Below are 16,183 nucleotides of genomic sequence, written 5' to 3'. Positions count from 1 at the left end.
ATCTGTCTAAAGGCCTTTGAAATCAAGAGCAGAAGTAAATGCTCCTCAGAGATTATGTTTTTGGAGTTGATTTTGGGCTGTGCTGTTCTTCAAACTGCGTGTTCTTTATCTCTGCAGGACTCCAGCACAAGAACTGCTCATAATTGAAGTCCCATTTCATTCTTCAGAATGTTAGTTTTTCAGATCCTAATTTTTCAAAGGGCTTTGAAACATTTTAGAAAATCTGGTTACCAGATTAATGAAAAGAGCAGTTCATCGTATCTGATGCTCATTTCAGTTCCTCAGTGTGACAGCTGCATTTTCTGAAAATGTGGAGCAAAGCGACACATTGGCATCCTCCGTGTCAGCCATCTTCATCAGAGTGAATTTTGACACAGATCAAGTGACAATTTGGTAACAGAAGGGCACTGTGAGATTGTTGTAGATATTTTTCTGCAGAAAAACAGAAGGAAGTTACGGTTTTTTAAAGTAGAACATCAATCAGGATCCTCACCCCCTTTTCAGCCATTTAAGCTTTCAGTAGTTTCAAGTGTCACTCAGGAAATGATGATTTTAAATGATGTATGACTTGGAAGTAATGCCTTATAGATCCCTCAGCTGTAAATATGATCTCCTGTCTTCATGTGTGTTAACACGCTGTTTTAAGTCTTTGCCTCGTAAGCTCTTTTAGCAGGCTGAAATTTTCTTTGCAGAATGCAGAACATATGGGATTCACTGCTATCACTTATTCCTTTCCAGTCTGGGCTCTTTGCCCTGACAGTTCTCCTGCAAATGAAATTTTAAGAAAACAAATGTCATTAAAGGTCATATTGCAATAAAACTGGTGTGAGTCATAAAATTGATCCCACAAATGTGTGGGATTAGGTATATTGCTGCTAAGCCACACTGCTGTATAGATGTTCGGTTCTGACTTACAGATTCAGTGTAGCACTGAAGTAGGCAAAAATTTGTTCCTGTTCTATAAAAGCACCTCTGCAATATGTATTACATGCAGAGATATCAGAGCTCTCTGATAGCCAGTTGGGGTACTTGTGGAGGTGATAATCTGTGCAGTTGTGAGCAAGCTACAGAAATCTTTGAAGAATTGGGTCAGAGAAGTTCTGTGCTTCCAGTGAAGCTGTTAACTATATTTGAGATAGCTTGCACAGATGCTATCAACTGGTAGCTGCAAAGTAGAAATAGTTTGTGCAAAAATGTCCCTTTGCCTGTGAAAACTTTTCAAGTTGAGATCCGTATGCACAAAGTGCCCCCTTCACCTGTATGTCTGACTCTGCATAGTGGAGATTGTGGAGATTGTCTGTACCCTCAAGCTGGTTAAGAAATCATTTGATTGTGAATAATTAGGCAGCCAATAGTTTTTTGTTTTTTGTTTTTACCAGAATTATATTCACACATCTCAAAACACAGCTATCCTCTGTATGCCTGAATTTGATATGCAAAACAAGCAAACAGATTAAAAACAATTATTTGGTTGCAATTGGAGAGTCTTACCTAATATCCTATCTTGAAGTTCTGGAACTCTTTCAGGCCACCGTAGTCAACAGCTTGATATGTCTTTGTGAAATTCTGCCTTTCAGAATCTACTTTGTCTCCTACTGTTGTCAGCAATGAGTACTCTACACGCCCTGTGCCAGGTGACTCTGTAGGATGCCCCCCCTCCTATGATTCATACTGCCTCCATGGGGGAGTGTGCAATTATGTTTCTGACCTACAAGACTATGCCTGCAAGTAAGTACAGAGCTGTATATCATCTGTGCTGATTAATGGTATCCTTGGGGCACAGTTGAGTGCAGATTATGAAGTGCTTGCCCATAGATTGTCCATCACCTGTGCTGGCAATTATCTTTAGATTCTGGTCTTTTCTATAAATACTCACTTTGTTCATACCCATTGTAATTAATAATAGGATTGGATTTGTTCCCTGAAGACTAAATTCTTTGTTCTTGAAGTGTGAAGTAAATTGTTAAATGACTTGGTGCTCACAGCCTTATGTGAAGGCAGTGCTTGCTCTCTCTCTGGTGTAGGTTTGCACCTGCCTGTTGGCCTTGCTGTTCGTTTTCCACTGCCATTTGACCTCTGTACCCTCAGGAATAACTGGGGAATATATCTTTCTAGGTGTATATGTGAGAATTAAGTAGATGCTTTGTGCTGTGGGTCTGTTAAGGTCATCACGGCTGTTATAGGAGTTGGTATGACTTATGCTCATCTCTGGTGTTTGCTACAATTTTTTTATAATAAACCACAAACATTCAAAACTCTATTTTTTTCTCCTCATTCAGTTCTGCATACTGAAACTGAAGAGTCTACAACTGCAGAACATTTAAATGGGAACTTATTTTAATTTTTTTTTTTTAACTGTTAGGGTGTAAGAACCCGCAATTCCTTATTATTTGGTACTGGAATTGGAAGACGTTAAACAAATTTTGGACTAGCTGTACTTAGCTCTGTTCTGCGGAGTTGCACTGAGCTGATTCTACACAGTGGTCACTAGATGGCAGCATTCATTCATGTAGGCTGTCAAATAGCTGAAGGAAGTAATGGAAAAACGTTATCTAGCAGAATTTTCACAAATAACCGAGTGTATTCATTAATTACTTATGTTAATATTTTGACGTGTTTCTTCACTTTCTAGTCGTTTTGATATATACATTCCATTCCTCGATTAGCTATTTCATTGTGGGGCTTTTACAGTGGTAAAAATCCTCAATGTAGTAAACTAAAAGAGCCTGCAGAAGAAGCTTGTAATAAAACTAAATTATCAAGACATTTTTAACCCATATATCTTTTTCAAACATATCTCTTTTTCTTTGTTTCTGTTAGCAACTTTTCAGATTAAAAATCGATTTCTTCAACAAAATGACTTTCCAAGAGATAAAAACTTCTATGATGCCGAGTTCAAAAAAAGGGGAACCTTGCTTCTGAAAAGGGTTAAACAGAAAATCCAAGGGAAACATAGATCATAAAAAAGCAGTCTGTGGAATTTTTGAAAATATGTTACCCTCTGGAATCTGAGACATACAGTCTCACTGAATAATTCGATAGAGTGCCTCTCTCTATCGAGAGAAGTGCTAGATTTACATTAACATTACATTAACATTAATAGATTTACATTTAATATTGAGTTCTATGTGTTTTGGCAGACCTTCCTTTAATGTCCTCTTGTCTTTACCCCTACTAAATTCAACAAGATATTTCCATGAGGGTTGGCAATGATAAATCAATACGCAAGGTGACTGAGGCGATAATTTGGGTTGCTTTCTTTGCTGACACTCACAGAATGCTCTTGCTTCCTTTCGGCAGCTGTGTGACAGGCTACGTTGGGGAACGGTGCCAGTTCAGCGACCTGGAGTGGTGGGAGCAGCAGCATGCCGAGAGGGTGAAGGTGCGGAACATCACCATCGCCGTGTGCATAGCAGTGCTGCTACTGCTGCTGGGGTCACTGGCCACCTACTGCTCCAGGTACTGCTTCCAAACTCGTGTTATGAGCACACCACAGAGGGGCTGAGGTGCTTGTGGCCTTCACAGGTGGCTTGTGGAGAAGAATTTGTGCTGTTCCTCAGCTGTTGGAAATCCCATAATGTCCTTGCTCCTCTCTTGCATTTCAGGAATTGGTTGTATGAATAATGCATAATATTCTGGCATGCCCCTTCACTGCAGTACTCATGTTGATGTTAAAGACTGATGTGTGTCTGGGGAGAGAAAAAATAAACCTGTTTAGGTTTGAGGAGGAGCCATAATGTGTATTGATGAGAGATTTTCATCTTCTAAGGAAGATGACTGTATTTACATCTTCCTTAGTTTCCCTTATGAGCTGTAGATGTCTGCAGATGCCATGGTAGGAATTTGCTCTTCTCTGCTAAGTGTATTAGTTTTACTTCCCTTTCAGTGTAAGACTGTACCTTAATATTTCCTTGCCAGTGAGAAAAGTGCTGTGTTACCCTTCCAGTAGCCCATTTCTACAGTGATACCTGCAGCACTGAATGTGAAAGCAATTTTCCTGGTAGTAGATGTGGGTCTAAGGCACATGTGCTCTAAAAGTACTCCCTGGCATTTTCCATGGCTGTAATGAATTGTGAAGGTTTGGGATTCTTCTGATGGCAAAGAGAATCCCTATAGTCACTATTTAAAAACCTATTCTGTTGTGAAATAAATGTCATTGGTGTCCCTTAGACTGGAAAGAATTCAGCATTTAATAAGTTTGTCTTTTGGCCATGACCTTGTCAGAAAACTGTTCTCAGAGTCTCTTGTTTGAATGTACGCTTTTTATTTAACAAGTAACAAAGTAAACAAATAAAAAGCCAGACAGCAGCCAAATCAACAGTCCCCCACTGCATGCCTACCCGCCTTTCTAATGCAGGGTTTTGTTGATTTTTTTTTTTTTTTTTTTTTTTTTTTGTGTGTGTGTGTGTGGTTTAGACTAATTTTAAAATTAGAACCTCCAAGGCATAAAAAGTTAAGCTGCAAGAGAAGCTAGCTATGAAAGCTAATATTTTCTGCTCCTATTTAATGGTTCTCAGCATATTTAGTCCATAAAAGTAGATAAGCTGTCACATTTCTGTGTGATGGTAGCTGATGATAGAGCTCCAGATTTAAAGCTAAGTGCAGGCTGATTTGTTCTCATGACCTGGGATTCAGAAGCTAATCAGTGGAATGATACATGCAGAACAGACAAATCATCAGATTCCTGTATTTCCCATACACATCTTTTAAACTGTCATGGAAAATAGCTACAATATGGCCAATTTTAAGGTATAAAGATAATGAATATCTCTTCCCTTCCTCTCTCTCTCTTGTCATTTCTCCCTGATTTACTTTCCTTTCTTGCCAAATGCTTTTGATCAATATAACTATTTATCTCAACAACAAGTTTTCAATTACATGCTTGACTGCATTTGTACTGCAGCTACTGCTAGCCTAACTAGATCAAAATGAAACTGCTGATCTGAAATCCCTGTTTAACTGGAGTCTGAAACCAATATTTGTCTTGAAATCACTATACTGCTTTTCCTACAATCTACAGTATTTTGAAATGTACTGATTAAGTCTACAGCAATCCTATTCCTTCTTCAGTACAACACAGAGTTCTCTTTCTAATTGGAGAAAACAATTTCCAATTTGATAACTATACAAACTGGAGGCAGAGAGTGCTGAAGTATTGTGTTGGTTTGTTCGGTGGCTATAGCATGCTGTAGGTGTTGCTCTTCATTTATGATTTAGGTAGTCTGGATGTGTAGAATTTCAGGTTTCCTGTTGTTTTTGGGAAGCAGGGAAACAATCTCTCTTCCAATCAAGAATCAACAGATTTAACACCCACAGCTTGGCAGAGGTCACTCAAAGATTGGCAGAAGGCCTGGGATTAGGATTGAGAAATCCTTGGCCTGTTGCACATGCTCAGTCAACTTGATTCCACCTCCTGCTTGTGCTCACTGAGGCTGCTGTGCCTACCGAGTCCTTCTGGCATCTGTCATTCTGCAAGCTGCAAAGTGAGCCACAGCATTAGAGTGATCCTCTTGAGCAGGGCATCCTCCTCAGAACTATGCCTGTAATGCAGTGTGCTCTGCTCTGTTTTACCCAAAGAGCAATGGGCTCAACTTCTGTTAGCATGATGATGTGCAATGCTGAGCAGATGCATCCAGGTGAGGTTTAAAACACACTCAGCAAATTAGCTGCGGTGCCAGGAAGGTAAAATACCTTGAAACTTCTGGAATTCAAAAACATGACTTTAATCTGATGTTGAGAAGAAAAATTGAGTAGATTAGGTCACTAAGGATGTGCTGATTTGAATCTCAAGTAGTGTAAATGAGCTCTTTTTCTTCTGACCATGTCTTCTGCTTTGGAGTCTAGACTGGCTTTTAATCCTGCCTTATAAGTGGTCAGTGTTGAACTGCAAAAATAGGAGTTTTTGAATGCATAGAGCCAGCCATTTGGAGATATTTGTAATCTTTTCTCAACTCAAGGGTTTACTTATAGAAAAATGTAAGAAAATGAAAGGGCTGTTTAAAATTTTAAAGTCTCCTTTTTTTTTCTAATGAATGAGCCTTCACAGATGGCACGTTAGAATAAGTGTTCATTCAGTTCTTTCTTTTATTTCTGTTAAGCTGTTTGTTCTAGCCTCTGTGCTGTAGTTATCACTAATACTCCTTTTCAGAGGAATGAAAGAGAACAAAATTTATGTCTCTTCTGTAAATACCTACAAAGTAAAGTGTGAAAGGAAGCAGCATCTGTTCCTCCCAAAGTGAAATAATTTGTTTCAGCTTTTGTTCTGTTGCAGAAGTCAAAACTTTTATAAGAAGAACCATTATGCAGAAGCGATAAGAGATGCCAGTAGCCGCGCTGACAATGAGAACGTGACACCTACTTGCAACAAGTCTCAGGTAACTGTATTAATATGGAGTGAAGACAAAAGTAGGAAGGATCAAAGAGTGTTAGGGATCCACTTGAGCTTATCCATCAAATAATTCACATCTTAAATACATTAAATAACTGCTAGAGTCATCAAGTGCTTTGCTGTGAACCCTAGTTCATCTTACCTCATTGTTATCCCTCAGAGTTCACAGCTGCCTGGTTGTATTGCAACCATTAGCGGGTGTTATTGTTAGCTTTGAACACAACAGTGGGGGAACTGTGTTCTAAATTAAGGAAATGGCAATGTGATGACATGGCATATCAGAGTTATTTTCACAGGAAAGTATGCCCTCCATATAAAAGGCTTCTTGGAAGACAAGTATTGTGTGTGCTACCCGAGATGGTGAACTATATTTTGGGGGCTGATGCAATTAAATGTTGTGGTATTAGAAGGTGCTGCCTTGTAAAGAGAGCCTCCCAGGATGTTAATGGGCAATTTGGGAGGGAATATAAAATACTCATTCAGCATGTAGGTAGAAATGCCATGCTTGCACTGATGCATTTCTCTTCTCACTGGTGACAGGTGACAGGATGAGGGGAAGTGGCCTCAAGCTGCACCAGGGGAGGTTTAGGTTGGCAATCAGGAAACACTTCTTTACAGAAAGTGTGGTTAAGCACTGGAATAGGCTCCCCAGGGAGGTGGTTGGGTCACCATCCCTGGATGTGTTTAAAAAACATTTGGATGTGGTGCTCAGGGACATGATTTAGCAGTGGGTTGTGAGGGTAGTATGATTAGGTTGCAGTTGGACTTGATGGTCTTTTCCAACCTGAGCAATTCTATGATTCTGTTGTCAGTTTTGAAGTTGCATTGGTGAAATTGGACCCAGGAGATCTGATCTAGGGACCTGGTTTTCACTGGAGTTAAAAGGATGTTATGCTGTTGGGTGGTGGCAGTTGGAACTTGGAGTGGGCCAGGAGGACATAATTGGCATCTGTGGCTACTTCTGTGCCCAGACAGAAACTCCTCTGTCAGAACAGCATGACTTTCCGTGAGATCTTGTCCACACACATCCATCCTCTAACACTGTATAAGCTGCTGTAATGCAGATAGCAGTCATATTTAGGCAGCATCACGTTATCTAAGCAGCATATATTCTTCAAATAAGTACAGTGGAAAGGACTACTGAAAGAGTTTGCTTGTGCTGGCTTGGAGATAAATTCTAGCGATGCACTTACTTTTTATTGGGATAACTGCACACATTTATTTATGGTATAGATATTACTTGAAAGGATTGAAAGCCACAGTTGGAAAGTAGAAAAACTGTGAAGAGTGAACAAGATCACAGGTGAATTTGGCTTTATATATTTACTTAAATAATAATGGATACTTTAGCTTTAAATTTAGACTTTATTTGCCTGAACCTGAAGTTTTGATTCTGCTCCCAGTCTTTCAATCCAGAAAGAGATGAGCTTGTTTTGCTTGAGGGTGTGTTTGAAGGACTGAGTATCTCAAACTATCTGTAGTGCAGAGCTGAGCGTTTTTAATCCACATGAAGAATGCCTCACATATTGTTTATTTTAAGAGTCAGGCAGGATTTGTGAGTAACCACTGAAATACTCTGTTGAACATGTCTGAAGGGTACCGACCCTAGTTATGACGTGAAGGAGCCCCTTACCTGGTCAGCCTGCGGGTTTCAAGGGCCCTTTGTTACTAGCTGCTGACTCTGTTCCTCCAGATAGCAGACAACAAATGTTCTGAACCTTGTGCTGCCATCATTTGTTCATGGCAGAGACAAAAAACATTGTTTGCAAAATATCTGGAGCTGGCAAAATCAGAAACATTTGTTGGGACTGAGAACAGCTTGTTGCCTGGGATCCCTGCTCTAAGAGGCCTAAGACTCATCAGTTCTGTCCCTGCCTGCTGTTATTCTTGCAGTTATTGCTAGTGGTTGGTGACATTTTTGCTGGATATAGGACTAATTAGACAGCTAAGCAATAAACTGAATCAAATTAAACAAATCCTACCTATTAATCTATTACACACTCATGTTGAATTTCACTATGCATTCTTCTGGGAGAAAACAAAATTCATTAATAATAAAGTAATTCATTGTAAATGGCTTCTTGGAGACTGGAAGGGGAAATCACTGACCCCTTGATAATTATTGCATCTTTCACAGTAATGGATTCCTGTGGTTTTGTTGCATGTGATTTTCTCTGTGGTGATGTAACATAAGTGTTAAGCTCATTGGGGCTCCATGCATGCATTCACACAGGCTAGAAAATGAAGAACTGCCAAAAAGCAGCAGGAAGTTGTCCACTTCTGCTGTTCACTTGAAGTGGTTTGTTTGGCAGATTTGTTTCAAAAAAAGACCCAAAACAATAACAAAAAGAGTAGTTCTAATGAAGGACTGATGAAGTTCTCTCCTTTCGTAGCCTGCAGTGCTCCTGATAATTTGTGACTCTGGAGAAGGGATGGAGTGCAAAGACATTCCTGGTGTTGCCCACTCAAGCTACAGTATTGGATGAGTTTTTAACCTGTCACACTTGTCAAATGCTAGATATTGTGATATTGAAACTGTACCTACAATTCTCCCAAGCATCATTCACTTCTCTGTTTATTTTGATAGAGAAGGCTGCATTTTAGTGAGTGTATGCCTTAGGTATTTTTCTTTTAACATTTTTACTAGACATCCATAAGCCTAGATAACTCTGTCCCTGGAATATGGAAGCCTTGGTAAACTTCAGCACATGCCCAGCACATGCTATTCTGAAACTTGTAAACCTGCAAGTGTTCTATTTTGCACAGCCAAAGGAATTTTGCAAAACTGTGTGTAGCTCCTCTGGGGGTCTGTCACATGTGACTTAGCAGCTGTAAGACCATGGATTTTATGCACACAAAAAGACGCCTAAATGGTCACACCAGCTGCAGATATGACCTAGCCACACAACTCCACCAATTTTCCACCTAGACAACTGAATCTGTCAACAGTCTTCTTGGAACATCTTATTTACAGACATTTTCTATACTTCACTAGTTCTGCTCTTTAAATACTATCCTCCCCCCCTCATTCCCTCTTTCCTATTCTTCAGTTGATCTTCTCTCTTTCCCTCTATACTGTTTAAGCACATCACTTCCCCCTGTGTCTGTTCTTTTTCTTTTCCCTCTGGTCTTTACAGCACGCTTCATCAGAGGGTTCCATCTTCATGGTACGGTCTCACTTGTCTGCCACAGTCACTGTGCGATAATGGAATTGCACCCCCAGGTGTTGCCAAGAGCTGGGAAAGGGAGGCTTGCTTCCTTCCCTGTGTCTGACAGGGTTTCCTGCTGTCTGGTTGCAGGCCTCCCTAATACTTTAAATGTGGCCCTAAATACTGTGGAGAGAGTCAGTTTTCACGTACTTTTGTTCTTGCATCTGGAAAGGCTGATTTGCAGAGCAAGAGAGCGGGCACTTTTTTACTTGACTGGGACTCACACTTTTCAAAGACCAGGGCTGTCATCAACTCCAATGTTTAATTATCTGCAGGGGAAGGGTCATCCCAGAAGCCAGTATGACCTTTTTTCCCCCTGCTGTGGTTGGAGTGTGTGGCCTTTCTAGTCTGCCTCTTGGGTTTCAGAGAACTGGTTCATTTCATATTAATTTGGGCTATGTTTTGTGCATATTGTATGTATTTGCAGTTTGCGGTTGTCAAGGAGTGTAGCAGTTCTCTGGAGACTAAAGTGGTTGATCTAATTGAGTGTGAGACAGCAGACCCTCATCCTGCCTGTCCTTCGCAATATGGTGAGTAGGCTTTTCTTCTTTATTACATCTCTCCTTACCTTTGTGCCAGCAGGAGCAGTAGCTGGTGAAGGAGACAGAGAAATCAAATGATACCACTGCCTTGTTCAAAGCATGCTGGGCAGAAATTATGTTTGCATTGTTGTGAAATCACTTGGTCCTCTGCTTTGCAAGTTATACATCAGGAATTATACTGTAACTGTTCTTTCACACATAAGAAACCAGATGCTTCTCATGATAGTAATAACATCACATCATATTTTTATGTTTACATAAAATTTCATGGGTTTGCTTCAGAGCAGTGAGTTATCCAAATCACATTGATGGCGAATGCATAGCATTAGAAAGATATGCTTTGACAGTCCTGATTCATTCCAGCAAGATAACTGACAGGGTGTGAAGAGTCCAGAAACCTCTCGTGCTGGAGCAGCAACTGCAGTTTTGCTTTTCTGTATTAAACAAGATGTTTGACTGCCTGAGGAAAGCTTGGTGCTTAAAAAAAGATGAGATGAATGAAGGAGATATTCCTCCCATCACTGATGCAAAAGGTGGCACAGGAGCACACAGCAGGCATTCTTGGCCCACAGGTTACCAGCTGGATTGCTCTGAGTTTAAAAAACCTTGCACTGCAGAATCAACTGGATCTCCTAATTGCTCATGTGGTGAAAACTGATGGGGAAAGGTGGATGTCCTTAAGTATTTGTCTTATATATCATACTTACTTCCTGTCCACCAGCCATTTTGAAATATGCAAACACAAACATTTGAGGATACTTAAATGGGCAAGCATCTTGTAAGATCTTCATAACTGTGCATCCTGTCCTCAGATATATTTTAGGAAGTCAATTTATTTATCAGGAAAAAATATGCCTCACATTTACTTGGTTGGACTAGTATTGTGAATATGTGTAGAACCATGTTGTCCAGAGAAGGAAGCCTGAAGTTTCCCATTAGGAGACTCTGTTCTCACTTACAGTTTCATCAGATGTAGCTTTTGGAACAGAAATTTCACATGACAAGTGTCTGAAAATATTAAGAAAAGTGGTTCAACCACTTCAGAGATTGATAAATAATCTGATGCCTTTTTTTTAAGACATTAAAGAAAGTTATTCCCTGTGTCACTGAATGATTCTAAGACCTTTAGACTTTGGAGTGGGGTGGTCTTCCTGTCACAGGCATGTCTTTCCTGATCTTACATGTTAGAATAGAAAAATATGAGATTTGCCTAGGGCACATCACTTATTAAAATCTCAGTCATCTTTTTTGTTCTTTTTTCTATCAGTTGTTTTTCTAATTTATTTATTTATTTATTTATTTATTTATTTATTTATTTGTAAATTTCTGCTGAGCTACTGTTAACTGTATTTTAGCCTAGGTGCTGTGAAGCGTCCTAAAGAGCTTTCAGTAACATATATCCATTTTGTTCAGTGGAACAGCCTATTTCATATGACAAAGTGGCAGAGACTTTGGTGGAAGAGAAGAAAGAGCAAGGCTGCCTGGAAGATGTTCCCAGCACAGACAAATTTCTTGAACCCACAGTAGAAGAGAAGAGCCTTTCCCAGAATGTCTGGAGAGCCCATCCCAAGCCCTGCCAGCCTGCCCCAGCCAGCCTGCTGATGCAGCCGGACTAGAAGAAATCTGAGTTGAGTAGAAAAAAGAAGAAGCCATTGGAAAATGGAAACTTAGGAAACACTGAAACAGCCTTCATTGTTGTTGTTTTTTTTCTGTGCACTAGAAAACTGACCAACCAACAATGGCACAAACAAAAATGGAACAGAGAAGTTGTTACCAGTCCTTCCCTGTTATCTCCACTTGGAAGAATTACTGTGAGCAATACATTAGCAACAAATACTCTACAAGTATCATTTTTAGGGTCAACACTGCAAATTTCATTAAATTGGCAGCTAAAAGGACACTGAGAGAAAACAGACTAGTGGGTGGTTTCCTAGAGATGAAAATTTTGTAATGGAGATTCATGCAAGAGACAGTCTTTATGTGCACAGAGAATCCAGAAAATTGCCTGTATAGTGGGCCACAAGTGGTGGAGAAACTGGGATTGAAGATGATGCAGGAAAATGAGATAAAATGAATCTTTTTTGTTAAAATTTTGTTCATGGACACTGTAACTCTCTCTCCAAAACTGCTTTCAAACCACTGTAATTTCTGGGACTTCACTGGAGCTGCTGTTGTAATAACTGATATCAAACATGGTTCTGTGTTTCTCAGATTTGGTGGGTTGGAAGAGTGTGTGTGTATGGTGTTAGTGATGGTCACGTTTCTAAAGTGTGATGAAACATATGAGGAAAAAGTGATTCTTCCATTAAATTTCTGTGACTGGCAGCAAAATCTACACTGTTATACAGGACTTCGTGTCCATGTATGTTTCATGTTGGGAGAAAAGTCCAGCCAGTTTCTGCACCAAAAGAATACAAGAAGTGAGACAAACAAACAAAATTCCCCCTCAGTTTGGATTGATATCCACATAGGCGATTTGTGCTGCTTCATAAATTCCATGTGATCAATTGGAAAACAACACCTGTTTTTCTCGTAACTGGCTTTGTAACGGCTACAGCTCTCTTCCAATTATTTGCTAAGAACTAACTTGCTTATAGTGCTCTGTCATATACAGAGTTGTAGCTTAGTTGTTTGTCATCTCATCTGAATTTCACCATTAATCTTGAATTCCTAAGGCTTTTCTCAGAATGTTTGGGAAGATAACTGGAAATTAGCTATGTTACTAATGTCTTTCTCATTACAGGGGATCTCTCAGATCTCTATGTTTGAAATCTGCTGCTATAATTATTGAACACCTCCTCTAAGCTCCACTACAGTGGTCACCAAGTGTGTTCCTCATAATTCATTAGTTATATACCGGTGGTTAATATTATTCATTTCCATATTTAACATCCTGTTTTTATTTTTTGGAGCTCCACTATGAAGTTATGATGTCTTGTCATTTGGTTACCAAGTCTGTAGACCAGTGATGGGAAAGAGTATTGAATGGCTCTTCTCTGATGCCCAAAATTGTTGCACTCTTGAGTAACTCTGTGAAGTTGTTTCTGATTTATGCAAACAGTAATAACATTGAGCCCAAGATGTCTGAACTACAGAAATTGTAAGGTTCTGTTTTGTAGACAGTTGTCACTTAGTGATTTATCTTTCCAGTGTGATTTTTTGGTGGATAGTTTTGAATTAATGTGTCAGTTCTGAGTTCAGAATAAACTTGTAAAACAGATCTTTCCAGAGCATGGTTGGAATTGGCAGCAATCAAGGCACATTCTCTTGTATGAATGGAGACAGAAGTGCTTACGTGGAAAATGTGTCTAAGGAGGGTTGGCCTACAAAATTGCATTAAGGCAAGGGGAACTGCATGGCTGAACCATTAGTATACAGTGGATTGGATTTTAATTTAAGTATAGTTTAATTTCATTAACATCTTAAAAAGCATCTAGGTTGGGTTCTCCAGTATTTCATAATTCGTTAGCAATCTTATGTATGTTGTTGGGAAGAGAATCCAGCTATAAAGGCAAAGTGGTTTATTTTAATGAGATCTACGCAGTAAAATCATCTTTATCCTTGCACTTTGTTTACCTCTGGTGAAATATGTTTCTGTGCTTAAAATCCAAGTGCTATGTTGAATGACAGTCAACATCTAGTTGGATGTTTCCCTGATCAAAGGAAATAAAGACTTGTAACTTTGAATCTTGTCTAAACAAAGATATTTTAGACTCCTTACAAATTAGTTTCGTATTCTATTCCATGTTTTGTTTACTTTGCCTTCCTTCAGTCTGAGGATCTAATTTTAAATTTGATAGTACTCTTTAGAGAATGAGATAGGAAACTCAGAACAGTATGTTTTTATGTTTAGAGTGTTACAAGTTCTAAATGTTTCCTACACTCAGCAGAAAACTCAAAATAATCCTTAATGATAAAACCTTGAGATGGTATTTCAACATAAATATAATATATTTGAATTATTTGTATGTTTATAAATTTTTGATTTTTTTTTTTAAACTTTTGATTTATAAAAAGAATACTAAAGAGGATGTTTGGTGTCCCTCGTTTTGAAAGAAGTGTGAGCAAAACTTACAATTTAAACCATATCATCTTTGTTCATAGTTTCACTGATTTCATGCAACTACAGTGTAAATGCCAGGATAGTACATGCAGGGATCATGAGTTTTTCTTTCACCACTTAGAGGATCTGAAAAAATGAAGATTATCATCTGAAGCTCACAATAAAATCCCAGCTAGATTGTGGTAAGCTTTCATTTGTGATTTTAATTACATAATTTACCTAAACCAGTGGAAGGTAAACATTTGTTTTTGTGCACATTTAAATGGTTCTTTCATGAATGTTGCTACTTCTTTGTTTAGAAAAATTACTGATGATTTCAAAATATGTTTTCAAACTTGTCTCCACTATGTTATTCACAGGCTTTTCATGCAAATCAGCTGAAGTCAAATGGTAGAAGTTCTTTACTAGGAGAGTGGTTAGGCCCTGGAACGGGCTGCCCAGGGAGGTTGTGGATGCCCCGTCCTTGGACGTGTTTAAGGCCAGGTTGGACGGGGTCCTGGGCAACCTGATCTAAATGTGTATGTTTGGTGGCCCTGCCAGGCAGGGGGGTTGGAACTACATGATCCTTGAGGTCCCTTCCAGCCTGGGTGATTCTGTGATTCTGTGATTCTGTAGAATGCTGGAGTTATTATTATTATTATTATTATTATTATTATTATTATATTTTTTGCAAATTTATTTATTTATATCTTACCTCAGAAGCTTTTAAAATTATTAAACATTCTGAGTGTGTAGCTAGCTTAATATATTAATCTCAATACATACTGGCATAGCCTAACTTTTAAAAATGAAATTAATGTGTATTGTATTAAGCTGCAAAAGAAGGATTTTAAAATACTGAGAAAAATCTTGACAAGCTCAAAGTGAGAAAACTATTAGGCAGTTCTGGGGAGAAGAATTGAAAATGAGTTTGTTTAGTTTAGTAAATCCTGATTTTATTGGGCTTGACATTTCAATTCTCCATAGCCAGATTTTCATCATAAATGAATGAGGAATGTTTCATGCTCATTCACTGCAGACATAGGCAATGCAATGGTTTCCAGTCATTGGAACGCATGACACGTCTCAAATTTAAGTCCTCGTTTTCAGTTACTTGCAACTTTGCAGACTTTTACCTGTTTGGGTGATTTTTTTTCTGTCCTGAAAGTCTGTTTCAGGATGGAAATATTTCAGAAAAAAAAATCTATGAAAAGGTAAAAACAGTTCAGGATGGGATAAGGAGAAGCATTTGCCTTGCTAATGTATTTTGTGGTTTAGTCTTCCTGGGAGTAATTTTATCTCATGTTATTTCAAGGTGATGCCTACACTGTTCAGTTAGTCTTCAGGACACACTTGGTGTTATTGCTTCACACCCTGATAACTTGCTATCTTTATCTCTCTGCTTGTGAAAAGGAAAAATGTTAGTGGCATTAGAAGCCTCCCTCAGAGTCCCAGGAATGTATCCAAAACACTTCTGCAAAGATGATAGTCTAAGTTAGCTCGTGTTCCTCTGATCTTTTATTGATACTACTGCTTAATGCCAGTTTTGAGGTGGACAAGGAACAGCCAACTTTGTGAAGACCATTCATCACAGGATTAATTTTCAGGCCACTCCTCAATGCTAGGATGGACTAGATTCAGACCAGTAAAAAGCCCTAGTCTCTTCTACCAGCTTTAAGGGGCCCTCAACATCCTGTAATTTCAAAGCTTTGGATCTTGAATTTTGATGCAACTGATGCAATGATCATATTAAAAGATTCAAAACCTTTTTTGTATTGGAACTCTGGCCACTACCACTTCTTCCTCTTCAAGTCTACAACCAATATGTCCTCTTCTGCCTACCCTATTCTTGGAAGAGATAGTTAAGATTCTTCCATTTAGCAGGAGCCAAACCAAAGCCTAGGAAAAACTTTTGCGCTCTGCAGATCAGGACCCTGAAGGCTGGTATCCTCTTTTCTTCCAGGTAAGAAGTTGGACAATGCCTTTGAGGTGAATACGCTAT

The 16,183-nt window shown here is 39.0% G+C and overlaps 1 protein-coding gene across 3 annotated transcripts in view; it reads left to right on the top strand.

Annotated features, from left to right (window-relative positions):
- EGF (epidermal growth factor) overlaps positions 1-13,359 on the top strand; it is a 52,549-nt gene extending 39,190 nt beyond the window's left edge. For 2 of the 3 annotated variants that reach the window (XM_042872053.1, XM_042872052.1), the window contains exons 21-25: positions 1,578-1,728; positions 3,301-3,459; positions 6,272-6,374; positions 10,025-10,127; positions 11,553-13,359. In XM_042872053.1, the coding sequence (XP_042727987.1) occupies positions 1,578-1,728; positions 3,301-3,459; positions 6,272-6,374; positions 10,025-10,127; positions 11,553-11,755 (719 nt within the window). In that variant the 3' untranslated portion in view covers positions 11,756-13,359. Of the gene's footprint in view, positions 1-1,577; positions 1,729-3,300; positions 3,460-6,271; positions 6,375-10,024; positions 10,128-11,494 lie in introns of all 3 variants that reach the window. The other variant, XM_042872055.1, reaches the window with a different exon arrangement.
- The last annotated feature ends 2,824 nt before the right edge of the window (positions 13,360-16,183 follow it).

This window comes from Lagopus leucura, unplaced genomic scaffold (assembly GCF_019238085.1).
Source record: "Lagopus leucura isolate 7727_CA_CO unplaced genomic scaffold, USGS_WTPT01 Super-Scaffold_100004, whole genome shotgun sequence".
In the NCBI taxonomy this organism is placed as follows: domain Eukaryota; kingdom Metazoa; phylum Chordata; class Aves; order Galliformes; family Phasianidae; genus Lagopus; species Lagopus leucura.
Note: the sequence above shows the minus strand (reverse complement) of the source record. Positions and strands in the feature narration are given on the sequence as shown.